The 12,914-nt window shown below is 50.5% G+C and overlaps 1 protein-coding gene across 7 annotated transcripts in view; it reads left to right on the top strand.

Annotated features, from left to right (window-relative positions):
• EIF4G3 (eukaryotic translation initiation factor 4 gamma 3) overlaps positions 1-12,914 on the top strand; it is a 149,666-nt gene that overhangs the window by 117,579 nt on the left and 19,173 nt on the right. For all 7 annotated transcript variants that reach the window (XM_031045709.2, XM_031045706.2, XM_031045703.2 and 4 more), the window contains 7 exons: positions 2,530-2,700; positions 3,586-3,783; positions 5,216-5,362; positions 5,659-5,895; positions 8,635-8,739; positions 10,737-10,869; positions 11,863-11,957. In XM_031045709.2, coding sequence (XP_030901569.2) covers positions 2,530-2,700; positions 3,586-3,783; positions 5,216-5,362; positions 5,659-5,895; positions 8,635-8,739; positions 10,737-10,869; positions 11,863-11,957 — 1,086 coding nt within the window. The remainder of the gene's footprint in view (positions 1-2,529; positions 2,701-3,585; positions 3,784-5,215; positions 5,363-5,658; positions 5,896-8,634; positions 8,740-10,736; positions 10,870-11,862; positions 11,958-12,914) is intronic.

Raw genomic sequence — 12,914 nt, 5'->3', positions numbered from 1 at the left:
TGCCTTTGGTGGGAAACACTATTTCAGTGCAAGCTGGAGCCCTGTAACCACAGGTGGTGCAGACCTGTTGGTCTTTACTCTGGCTGGGTTACAAAAGGGAAGCACCCCTTTAACTTGCTGCCTTGTAAATCTGGAACCAGAAACCCCCAGATTATTTTCTGTTTTCAGTTTGATCTGTGTATGATTTTATTACATGTTCAAAGGAGGCTCCTGTTTGCTGCTTTTAAAGCCTTATCCAGCAGTTTGAACTGAGTTTATCCACAGATACTGAAAGAATACAATCCTAAAGGAAGTCTTTGTTCTGGGAATGCAGGGGAAGGTCTGGTCTTGAAGGCAGCCAGGTTTGATGAGGCTGTTACACGCAGTGTGCAGCACAAGGAGATGCACAAGTGCTCCTTGCAATGCTCTGCTTTAGGAATAGTAACCTCCTCAGGGAGGCCTGTTTGCTCCGCAGGCAGAGGCTTTGGCTTTCCTGGACCCGTATCCCAGGGAGCTCCGTGTCCTTGCAGCTCTGTCCTCGCGTGCTGCAACCCGGCTGTGGTGGGAGGGTCCTGCAGAGTGGAGCTGCCCTTGCAGCAAGAATGGGGCAGCCCCAGGCTCCCTCCTGTTGGCTTTGCCCAGGTTCCTGGGGGAAACAAGCCCAAACACTTGGATTTCAGGGCCCAGTGCCAGCCTGGCTCTGGTTCCCAAGCTTCCTGTGGGCCAGGAGCTGTATGCTGAGGTCTAACACATGTGGCTGAATCCAGCTGCTTTGCTGTTGTGTTATTGTCTGGTTTTCCAGCTGGAGGGAAGTTTCTGCTTTCCCCAGCCATACGTTTGTGGCGTGGTTAGAACTTGGGCAGCAGAACAGTGTGAAATGGCATAACAGCAGAGGGGGTGCCTCAGCATCCAAAGCAGGCTTCATTGCATCGTGCTGGTGTCGAGCAAGGGCTCTCAACACCAGCTGTCAAGCTGGTGGGAGCAGAGAGGATGGTACCTGGTGCAGGAAGGTTCTAACACCCAAAAGCATCATGAAGACTCCCCCGTTCTTGCTGTCTTGTTCTGCTGTTGGATCCTTGTGAGTGATGGATTCACACGGATGCATTACAATTATGGCTTGCACCCAGAAGGGTTTGAAGGATGTGATGGGTTATTTCTGTGCATGCGGCTGGGATCTGGACTAAGATCTCGGTATGTGGTGGGGCAGCATGGTGACATACACCATGTCACCCTCTTCCATGCGTCATGCACAGCGTGAAGTGGTTGTCTTTTGACAACACCTTACTCTGTTGCTGTTATCCCATAATGAAGCTCAGACGAGAGCTCCAGCAGTGGTGGTGATTGTGTTTGCATTCACCCACAGCACACGTTGACATTGTCAAAGCCAAGCAGCTCACGTTGCAGATACAAACTCTTGTCTTGAAGGAGGATTTTGGCTTTTAATAGTGCAAAACCAGGTTTGGGGGTCACATAAGAGGCACCAGCGAAGAGCAGTTTCCCCCTGTATTCAGTGAAGCTGAATAACTGAGCTGGTTTTGCCTCTCTGATGCTCATTGAATCCGTTTGTTGAACAAAGAAAGGTTTTTAATGGTCCATCTTTCACATGGAGGATGCCCACTGCCCTCTGAGGAGATGAAGGACTTGTGTGGAAATTAACAGGGTTTGATAATAGGGTTCTGTTGCTGCACTAGTTTTTACATTGAGGTTGGTCATTTCTAATGAATGAGTTCAGGAATACCAAAGACCAAAGGGGAGGAATAACCTGACAACAGTGATGATCTTTCATCCTCAATCAGAAGCTCCCAGTGATGAAGAGGGAGTCTGGGGGTGTCTTGTGCCCTGTCACTTGTACAGCAGATGCAATACTCCCCAGTTTGGGCAGGTTTTGTACCTGATTTGACTGGGAGGAGCACTGTGTTATACAGGGTTGTTGCAGAGAGGTGCTTGATGCTGTTTCAAACAGAGTGCCGTGTGTCCCTTTCTTGTGTGAAACTACAAAGGGTTTGACCCACCTCTGTTGGGATCCATGTTCCTCCAATGCAGGAGCTGCACTGATGCTCTGTTCAGTGCAGTTTGTGTCGCTCCTGTCCCAAAATGGCTTTGTTTGAGCAATCTCCAGTAAAACTTCTTGTTTTCAGCAGTGCTGCTGGTTGATCTGTATCTAATTGCTTGGGATGTTTGAAATACACCTGTAAGGACTTCCTGATCCTTAAATACACCTTTGCTGGGATGTTGCAGTTATGCAGTTTCTGGCTTTCAGGAGGCTGCTTCTGTCAGTTGGGTTCACTTCTGCTCAGGCAGCATCCGGAGCATCACCAGTGCTTGTAGGCCATGGTCATCCCATACCTGCTTTGGGGGAAAGCTGCCTGAGAGAAGCATGTTTGGTGTCTTTGTGTTCCCTCTGGCCAACCTGGAGCAGTGTGTTGGGTCAGAGGGAGTCCTCAGAGCCCAAGGAGGAGCTGCTGATTGTCGGCATTGGCGTGTGCCCAGGAGTGTGTTATGGAGATGTGAGCTTAAAAGGGGATATAACAGGGAATGTTTTTGTCCTAGTTGTTGAATGTTGGACCGAGGAGATCGCAGCCAGGCCAGAGGAGAGAGCCCAGGAAGATCATCACTGTGTGTGTGAAGGAGGATGTGCACCTGAAGAAGGCAGAGAACGCCTGGAAGCCGAGCCTGAAGAGAGAAAACCAAACTGAGGACCCAGAGAATGTCAAAACGCAGGTGAGAGCATTGGGGAGCACGTTGGGAGCACAGCAGTGCGTGACCAAGGGAGGATGGGGCTTTGCTTTCACTGTTGTGTAAGACCATGAGAAAGGACAATGAATTCCAGTTTGAACCACAGCTGTCCCCTACCTTGAATGGCTTTTTCATGTGTTTATACCTGACCTGGAGTTTCAGTGGCAACCCTGTCTGTTAAGGGACTCTCAGTAGGGAACACCAGACAACCTGCCACCTCTCCTCCAGGACTGTTTTGCTATTCCTGTCTCCATTCTAAAGCAAACAACCTCAACCTTCCAGCACAGAACTTGCTTTTCATCCCCTTTTACACTCAGCAAGACTGAGGTTCCTCTGTAAAGTTCCTTCAGTTCCTGCCCAACCCAACAGTGTGTCTCTGTCTGTCTGCTCCTCCTCTCCTCCATGGGGCAGCCGCTCTGGGCAGAGGTATTTGCCTGGTGGTCAGATTGTAGTTCGAAGGCTAAGTTGGGATAGTCTTGAAGGACACAGGAATTCTGTTCTCTGGGTTAACAGCAGCATTGTTGACCTCGTTATCATTCTGGATAGGGAAAAAGGTGCCTTGAAGTAAATACAGAAGGAAGCCACTCCCTGTTAGGTTATCTCTTGACTAAACTGATGTCAAGAAGACACTTTCACTGGGTGGGAGCAAGGGTCTTGTGCCTCTGTTGTGCATGAAACAAAAAGCACTTGGGCATTCCCAAAACTCCTGCCCACAGCCTTGGTCTTCAGTAGCTGAGTCAGAGCTGAGGCTGGATTGTGTGTAACTTCCTAGAAGTTCCCACATCTCCATTCACCTCTGAGCTGCATCCCAGCTCGTTTCTGAGAGGTATCTGGTTTAGGCTTCAGCTCACAGTTTTGTCTGTCCCTCAGGAGCTGTTCCGCAAGGTACGAAGCATCTTGAACAAGCTGACACCCCAGATGTTCAACCAGCTCATGAAGCAAGTGACAGACCTGACGGTAGACACAGAGGAGAGGCTGAAAGGAGTCATCGACCTGGTCTTCGAGAAGGCCATCGATGAACCGAGCTTCTCGGTGGCGTATGCCAACATGTGCAGGTGTCTCGTAACGGTAAGAGCTGCCATAGTCACACAGGAGATTCCTCTGCATGGGGATGTTCTGCACATTATCCCCATGCCCTGATGGGCAGGAACCTGAAGGTGACAAGAGCAGGGTTAAATGTTAGTTTCTGAACACCAATAAAGGATTTCTTCTTCAACATCCATTGGCCATGCCTGCAGGCAGAGGGCTCTGCTTGGAGTGATGTGCTGGTTGGAGCTGAGGACATTTGGCTCTGCCTGCTCACACCAGTCATCTGCAATGAGACAGAATCCTGTGTTGGAAGGAACCTCAAAGGTCCTAGAAAGGTCGAAGCTTTCTAGGCCAGGCAAGACCTAGGCTCAATGGCCCAGCACCTTGTCCAGCACTGGGGAATCCACCTCTTCCCTGGAGAGATTCTTCCAGTGACTGGGTGTTCTCACTGGGAAAATTCTTCACGTGTCCAGTCAGGATCTCCCCAGGAGTAACTTGTGCCCATCACCCCTTGTCTTTGCTATGGGACTCCCAATAAAAGAGAGTCTCCAGCTTCTTTGTAGTCACCTTTAAATACTGGAATATGGGGATGAGGTCTCCCCTGAGTCTTCTTTTCCCAGACCCCTCATCCTTCCCTCACATGGTTTCCTAGTTCTTGGGTTATCTTTGTGGCCCTCCTCTGGACCCTCTCCAGCCTGTCCACAGAACGGAGTCATGTTTGGAAAGTTCAGCCTTTGCCTCATTTCAGAGCAGAGCCCACAAGGGCTGAGCTGAGCTCCAAAGAGCTCATTTCAGATGGTGAATTTGAATCATAGAATTCCAGATTGGTTTGTATTAAGGGACCTTAAAGCTCCTCCAGTTCCAACACCTGCCACGGGCAGGGACCCCTTCCACTGGAGCAGCTGCTCCAAGCCCCTGTGTCCAACCTGGCCTTGAACACTGCCAGGGATGGGGCAGCCACAGCTTCTCTGGGCACCCTGTGCCAGCGCCTCAGCACCCTCACAGGGAACAGCTTGTGCCTAAGAGCTCATCTCAGTCTCTCCTCTGACAAGTTAAAACCATTCCCTCCTTACATCCGACCTGAATCTTCCCTGTCTCTGTACTTGGGACAAAATAAACCCCTTCTGCACCTGATCCTTCATGGCTCACAACAAAGGAGCACAGCTCCAGAGTCTGCAGTGCAGAATAAGTGTGATTTTAAATGGTGTGTGTTTTTAAAGGATGCTGTGGATGGAAATGTAATTGTCTCTGGGCTGAGGTGGTGTCAGCCAAGTTCTGAGTGTGCCTTCACATCTGAAACATAAAGCTCCACTGGAAATCACGGCATGCTGCTTTGACATCCAGCGCCCTGCAGGGTTGTGCTGCCCAGTATGAAGTACATGACAGAGTGTGATGGTGGCTCGTAGGAAGCCTCACTCATACATGGAGTTTGGCCCTATTGCTGCTGATGTTTTCCTTCCTTGTCCTCCAGCTGAAGGTGCCCATGGCAGACAAACCTGGGAGCACAGTGAACTTCCGCAAGCTGCTGTTAAATCGCTGCCAGAAGGAGTTTGAAAAGGACAAGGCTGACGACGACGTCTTTGAAAAGAAGCAGAAAGAACTTGAAGCTGCAACCACTGTAAGTGGTGTTTTCCCTCTTAAATTCTCAAGAGCTCCCTCTGAGCGTGATCTCTTTTGAGGATGGAGTTGATGTGGGGAGAGTTCGGAGTCGAGAGTTTCATTCCTGTCCCTGTGGCTGAGCCTAATAAAAACCGTTTGCCTCCATCAGTGGGTTTAGACCCAGCCTCTTTTGGGGGTTTAGGAGAAAAGGAGTAAACAGGGGCAGCATCAACTGTAATAAACATAAAACTGGACCTTTGGGGAGTTCTGTGCTCTGTGAACATGGGGTTTTAGAGCTGTTTTTCTATTACACAGCCAGAGGAGAAGACGCGGCTCCATGACGAGCTGGAAGAGGCCAAGGACAAAGCCCGACGGAGATCCATTGGGAATATAAAATTCATTGGTGAGCTTTTCAAACTGAAGATGCTGACGGAGGCCATCATGCATGACTGCGTGGTGAAGCTGCTGAAGAACCATGACGAGGAGTCCCTCGAGTGCCTTTGCCGCCTCCTGACCACCATTGGCAAGGACCTGGACTTCGAGAAGGCAAAGGTAGGGCAGGACCAGGAGTGGGAGATGAGGCCTCGTGGGCAGGGATGGAAACATGGGTGTGGGGCGGGTTTATTTGAGGATTTACTTGGTTTTCCTTCAGGAATGGCATGAGGAAATCATCTGCTCTTGTGTGGATGTTTCATCATGACCTGGCCCCGCTCCCTTGTCTTGTAACGTTCTGGGGTGTTTTCAGCCGTGTTCTCCAGTTGTTGTTTCCACATATTTCATCCAAACACTTTATTTGTTGTTTCTTAACCATTGAAGGTTTATGTTGCCTACAAAATGTACCACTTGGATGTATTTTTAGGGTTAAATCTAAAAACCCTCATTAACTGGCCTGCCCCCCCATCCCTCCCTGCATCCTGGTGGATGCATCATTGCGTGTCACCATCATTCCAGAGAGAAGCAAGGGCAGTGCTCCATCCTCCTCCTTCCCATTTCCCAACAAACATCTATGTAGCACAGAGCATTACACACTCGATGAGCTCCTTCTGGCACAATCTGCTTCTTCTTCCCCAAAGCCAGGCTTGGGATGAAACAGTGCTCAGGGGGTTTGCCAGGAATCAGTCGGGCTCAGCTCTGAAGCAAATGGAGCTGTAATTGTTTTCAGCTGCTCGGGAAGGGAGTTCCCTAACAGGGCTCTGGATCACAGGGATCACAGTGGATCTCTTCTGATCCTTATGGGGAAACAGCTTCCCAGCCTGTTCTGTGTTGTCACCACACCAGTGCAGTTTACCACTGATCCACAGCTGAGCACAGGGTTAACCCAACAGCACACACATCACTGGTGCAGGTTTGGAAGTGCCAGGAGCAGGATTCAATTCCTCCACGTGCTCTGGGAAGAAAACAGGGTCTGGACTTCTGAGCAGTAGCTGAGGTCATGCTGGATGGCTCCTGGGTGCTGGTTTGGTCATTGAGAGCATGGAAACGTGCTAGAAGCCAACATTCTGGTGCACTGGCCCCTTCTGCAACCTAGAGCCATGGTGCAGCATGGCACAGCGGGTGCAGGCAGGGAAGGGCTGGTGGATGTCGAGTTGTCCCTGTCGTGTCTTTGTGATTTCTTATTCCTATCAAGTGATAATCTGTTATTTATACCCCATTAGTGGGGTAGATGTTTTATTACCCATCGTTATTGAAGCTGAAGTGGTGGTGAGCGCTATGATTAAAGCTGCTGGACAAAGTCCATGGTAAATATTTTCCCCCTCATTCCTAACTTTGGAAACATTTGCTCTCAAGCTGAAACTTTGCAAAGGCAAGGCCAGAACCCAATTTTAACAGGGTTTTTCTTGCTTGTTTAAGTGGAAGGGAAAGGGTTTGGCTGCTTTTAGTGAGGGAGTGGGAAACACTTTATAAAACCACCCTGAAACTTCATTTAAAACAGCCGGAGCCCCATTTTGGGAGGGGGGAAGGCTTTTTGGAGCCTGGCAGGTTAAATTTAGACCCACTGGAGGCTTCTCTAAGGATACCAGTTGATGTCTTACTGTGAACCCTTTTGGGTTCCATCACATCGTGACTTCTTGGATGAGATGGAGCTTGTAGGATTTCACACTAGAGCTGAGCCTGTTCAACAGGCTCCTGGTAGAGAGCAGCTTCTGCCATAGCTTCTCCTGCCTGACCTCAGCTGAGCCGGCTCTGGGAGGCAGCGCATTGGAATGATGTCTGCAGAGCTGGCTTCGTGCCTCTTAGTTTCCTGAGCCACTTTTTCTCAGGCTGAGGTAGAGCAGGACTCCCCTTTTCGGCAGCAGGTACCCAGCACATCCGATCAGCTGCACTGTGAGAGCAGCCACATTGGTTCATCATGGACAAAGCTCCCCATGACCCGGCTTCAGTGAGCACTTGAGCCCAGAACCCCCCCGTGTGCTGGGCTGCACCCCCAGAGTGTGAGCAGCAGCTCAGGGAGGGGATCCTGCCCCTCTGCTGGGCTCTGGGGAGACCCCCCCTGCAGCCCTGCTCCAGCTCTGGGGCAGCAGCACAAGAGGGACCTGGAGCTGTTGGAGCGAGGCCAGAGGAGGCCATGGAGATGCTGCGAGGGCTGGAGCAGCTCTGCTCTGGAGCCAGGCTGAGAGAGCTGGGCTGGGGCAGCCTGGACAAGAGAAGGCTCCTGAAGGGGAGACCTGAGAGCAGCTCCAGTGCCTGAAGGGGCTGCAGGAAAGCTGGAGAGGGGCTTGGGACAAGGGCCTGTAGGGACAGGCCAAGGGGAATGGCTTGAACCTGCCCAAGAGAGGGGAGACTGAGATGAGCTCTTAGGCAGAAGCTGTTCCCTGTGAGGGTGCTGAGGCGCTGGCACAGGGTGCCCAGAGAAGCTGTGGCTGCTCCATCCCTTGTAGTGTTGAAGGCCAGGTTGGACACAGGGGCTTGGAGCAGCTGCTCCAGTGGAAGGGGTCCCTGCCCGTGGCAGGGGTTGGAGCTGGAGGAGCTTTAAGGTCCCTTCCAACCCAAAACATTCCAGGATTCTATGCAAATGGTGTAGATTATTTGGGTAATTAAATACACAGAGAAAGCAGTTGCCAAGTGAAGGAGGTGCCCACAGATTTGTTCTTCATTTCTTGCACATCCTGCACTGTGCACCCTCAAATCCAACCTGGGGAGCACACAAGACCTCACTTCTGCAGGGAGCAGCTCCATGTCCTCAGATGTGTTTTTCTGACACAGAGGTGCAGAACCTGCTCACTCCCCACCTGACAGTGTTCCTGGTTTCCTCCAACCCTCACTGCTGCTGCTGCTGTTTCTCTCATGTAGCCTCGCATGGACCAGTATTTTAATCAGATGGAGAAGATTGTGAAAGAGAGGAAAACGTCTTCAAGGATTCGGTTCATGCTTCAGGATGTGATAGACCTTAGGCTGGTAGGTACCAACTCAAGTGAGTAAAAGAGCATGTTCCTTTTCATGTCCAGGCTGGAAGAGCTCTCCTGCAAGAGCAGGGATTTACAGTATTTACAGCAGCAGTGGGGTGTTAAGGGGGAGATCTGTGCTCCTTATCCCAAAAGTCTGGCTGATTAAAGACAAGAAATCTCTTACTTTGCCTAAACAAAGGCCAGTGTTGGTAGAGGAGTGAGCTGCTTGTGTCGGGTGCTTTGGTTCTGCTCCATTTTAGGCACATGCCCACACTGGCTTCTCCTGCTGCTGGTGCAGCCCTGTGGCAGCAGCCACCCCTGAGCTCCTGTCGCAGGAGAGGTTTTGGGGTGGGTTTCCCCCACAGCATCCCTTATGCTTCTCTGTGTCAGTCACATTGCTTTGCTGCCTTCGATTCCATGTGCTCTGGGTGTAACTGTTCCCTGCCAGCACTTGTGCTGATGGGGCTGAATCACTCTGAGATGCGTCCCCCACAAGTGAGGGGGTGGTTGGTGTGGCTGGAGAAGTGGTGAGGGCTCTTCCACAAGGCAGTGTGGATCTCCTTGGAAGCTGGACCTGTACTGCTGGCACAGCCAGGCATCTGCTAGTTGTCTCCTGGCTGCATTGTGCAGACAGAAGCAAATGGAATCTGCTCTGTTGGGATGTGACAGTGGTGGGTCCACACTAAGCTCCAGTAATCAATAATACCATGGGGTAGACAAGTGAACCCCCAGTGCAGATGGGGATTTGTCCCTGTTTAGGGACTGTAGAGACAGGACAAGGGGTAATGGGTTAAAACTGAAACAGGGGAAGTTTAGATTGGATACAAGGAAGAAATTCGTTACTGTGAGGGTGCTGAGGCACTGGAATGGGTTGCCCAAGGAAGCTGTGAATGCTCCATCCCTGGCAGTGCTCAAGGCCAGGTTGGACAGAGCCTTGGGTGACCTGGTTTAGTGTGAGGTGTCCCTGCCCATAGCAGGGGGGTTGGAACTGTATGATCTTAAGGTCCTTTCCAACCTAAACCATTCTATGATTCTATGTTGTAGTCAAGCCATGGGTTTGAACATGGCCGGGGTGTTAAAGCTGGAGTCTCGTGCCATGGAGGGTGTCTCTGCACTGCGCAGTTGAGGATGTGACTGCAGGTTTCTCAGCCCAGTCCCTGTAATGTCACCCTGTAGGTGTGACAGCAGCTTTAGCCACAAGACAGTGCTTGACTCAGGCCCTGAGCGGGTTTTACTCGTACTTCAAGCAGCTGCTTTGAAGCCGGTTTGGGCTTTTGTGGAAGCTGAAGTCACCATTTTGACTGCAGGGGGCACAGAGGTAGTTACCACAAAGGCTGTAATGAGGTTGTAGCAAGATCAAGGAACAGGCAGGTTAACTGGGGATAGATGGATCTGTGCAGTGTATGGTCAGGTAGACACAGCAAGCGTAGGAAGTGCTTTGTGAGGAGACAGCTCCACCTCTCTCTGCAGGATTCCTGTCTCAGCCATCACGGTCCAGGAGTGGCAGGGCACCATCTCCAGCTAAAATGCAGTCACTTCTCTCTGCTTTATTTTCAGAGCTTCATTTTTTAATCTTGAGCTTGGAGGAAGAGCTTCAGCAGATAGTGTCAGTAATAGTGACAGCAGCATCCCTCTGGTCCTTCTCTTTCCTCTGATCCTAGAAGGATGGGAAGGTTGGGAATGTGCAGGATGCTGGGGGTTAAAATATCCTGGACTCATTCATGTCTCTGCAGAGTCAGGTCTTCACTGCAGCCTCCACTCTCCACCAAAACACCTACCACAGTGTACATACCACAGTGTACATGCCACAGTGTACATACCACAGCACGTAGCTTTGACCTGTGGTGCTGGGATAACCCCATCCACAACATGACCCCCATCCCTCATGAGCTGCCCCTCCAGGAGGTGACAGGGGTGGGAGGGTGATGCTTTGCTGGCAGTGTAAAACCCCCTGTTCATGATGCTCCCCTAGAAGTGTCTCTGAGCACATGTTGGCTTCTTCCCCAGTGCAATTGGGTGTCCCGGAGAGCAGACCAGGGTCCCAAGACCATTGAGCAGATTCATAAAGAAGCCAAGATTGAAGAGCAGGAGGAGCAGAGGAAGGTCCAACAACTCATGACCAAAGAGAAGAGGAGACCGGGTAAGTACAAGCCAAGCTGGCTGCTCCTTTCACGCATTTCCCATCCAGTGGCTGCAGAGGGAATCCCACCTAACAGAAACAAATCTGGTTTCTTTTCCTTAGCGTGTAAAGTGAAGGGAATTGAGGCCTGGTTATGGCTGAGGCTGGGGAAGGAACACACTTGCCATGGGCCGGCCGTGTGCATTTTCCAGGAGGCAAATCCCTTGGGTGAAAAATAGACAATCACAGGAAAATAGTACTGAAGTTTCTCCTTTGTGCAAACCGTGTTTGATGTGGTGTTGCCTGGCAGGAATCTGTTACCACAACGCAGGAGCCAGGTTTGCCATCCATTCTTGCACACAGCAGAATCCAGTTTCAAGAGAATAGCATCTGATTCCTAGTGTAACCATTGCTGTCTTTAGCTGTTAAAGTTGTGAGCTGTTAACTCAGCAGGAGAAAGTGGTGTGGCATTACCTTAAATTGCCACCAGCCCTCGAGGCTGGCGCTGCCTGCAGGGGAATGGGGGGATTAGGCTTTAATTACCCTGACGCTGACATCAGGGGAAGGGGGGAACTCGGGACTGCCCCAGGGATTCTGTCTGCACCAGCTGAAACCTGTGCAACAAGTGGGGTTGGGCTTGGGTTAGCAAAGGCTTATGGTCTGCTCCTTTGGTGAGCTGGTGAATGCACCACGTGCAACCACATTCAGATCACAGAAACAGACACTGAGAAACCTGACCAGGAAGAATCACAAGCAAAACCAGCCCTTGAAAACAGTGAGATCTTTTCTGCCAAAGCTGGTTTCTAATAATAAAGTCAGGCAAGGCGGCTACATCATCTTACTCTAAAGAAACACTCCCAAAAGACATGGTTTCTGCATGGAATTGTGCTGAGGCTGAGCAGAATTGTGCCATCTCCTCCTCCTGCTGAACCTGGAGGCGATGGTCCTTGTCCTCCCGGGCACTGCTGGAGCCATGGGGATGAGCTCAGGGTGGTTGTGTTTGTTATCTGTCAGGTGTCCAGCGGGTCGATGAAGGCGGTTGGAACACTGTGCAGGGGGCAAAGAACAGCAGAGTGCTGGACCCCACCAAGTTCCTTAAAATCACCAAGGTAGGTGCAGCATGAGACTCATTCAGAGCAACAGACATGCCAAGGTCTTGCTCTACTGTGTGTGTCTGTCTAGAAAAGACCAACATGGTGTTCACAGGTCAGAACTTGGGTTTGAGGATGTTTTATATCTCTGGAGTTAATACTGTGCCTAAATAAAGCACAGAGGAAGTGTTTGCTGTGAGGGAAAGCAGTACACGCACACTTTTTCTCAGGTTCTTGGCATACTTTTGGTGACCCAGAAGTTCTCTTCATTGGTAAATCTGTGTTCTATTAAATGATTAAAGAGAACATGAGTTTGGGGTATTATGTGTGATGATGCATCATCCCATCATCACATGGCTGATGCAAGAGGGGGCTCAAACACTTGCATGGCAGAAATCCTTTGCTGTCTCAAGTTCTCAAGGCCTTATTCTGCCACTACTACTTAGCAGAATGAGGGTGCCACATTCAGCCTGAAAACATGATGTTCCTGACGTGTCACCAGTGGCAGTGCTCCAGGCTTGACAGGTTCAAGCAGTACGAGAAGAGCTGTGTGTGCTTTTATGGTATTCCTGGACTTGTGTGTGGTGCAGTTGCAACCCACAGTATGTGATAAACCTTCACACCCATCCTCCAGATGAGCATCTCCCAGTGTTTTTACCATCAGAAAGGTACTTTGAGAACCTTTATTTCAGGCCACAGGTCAGGCAAGCTTGGAGATGTCTTCTTTTGATGAGCATCAGAGCAGCTTTGGCTGTTCTCACCAAGAACTGAGGCCTTCCCACAGATCAGGGTGATTCCTTAGCCATTCCCTCTTCCAGTTAATGTCACTCTCCCTGAGTTTTACTCCCAGTGCCTGGATGCTTGGAGAGCTGTAGAGCAGAACTGGGACAGGCTGCAGCCCTTCTGCAGATCAAACTCAGTTTGTTCCTCATGAGAGTCATCAAACCAGCTCCAAAACTGAATTAGCAGGAGGGC

Source organism: Melopsittacus undulatus, chromosome 12 (assembly GCF_012275295.1).
Source record: "Melopsittacus undulatus isolate bMelUnd1 chromosome 12, bMelUnd1.mat.Z, whole genome shotgun sequence".
NCBI classification, from domain to species: Eukaryota; Metazoa; Chordata; class Aves; order Psittaciformes; family Psittaculidae; genus Melopsittacus; species Melopsittacus undulatus.
The sequence above is the reverse complement of the archived record's forward strand: the minus strand, read 5'-3'. Positions and strand labels throughout refer to the sequence as shown.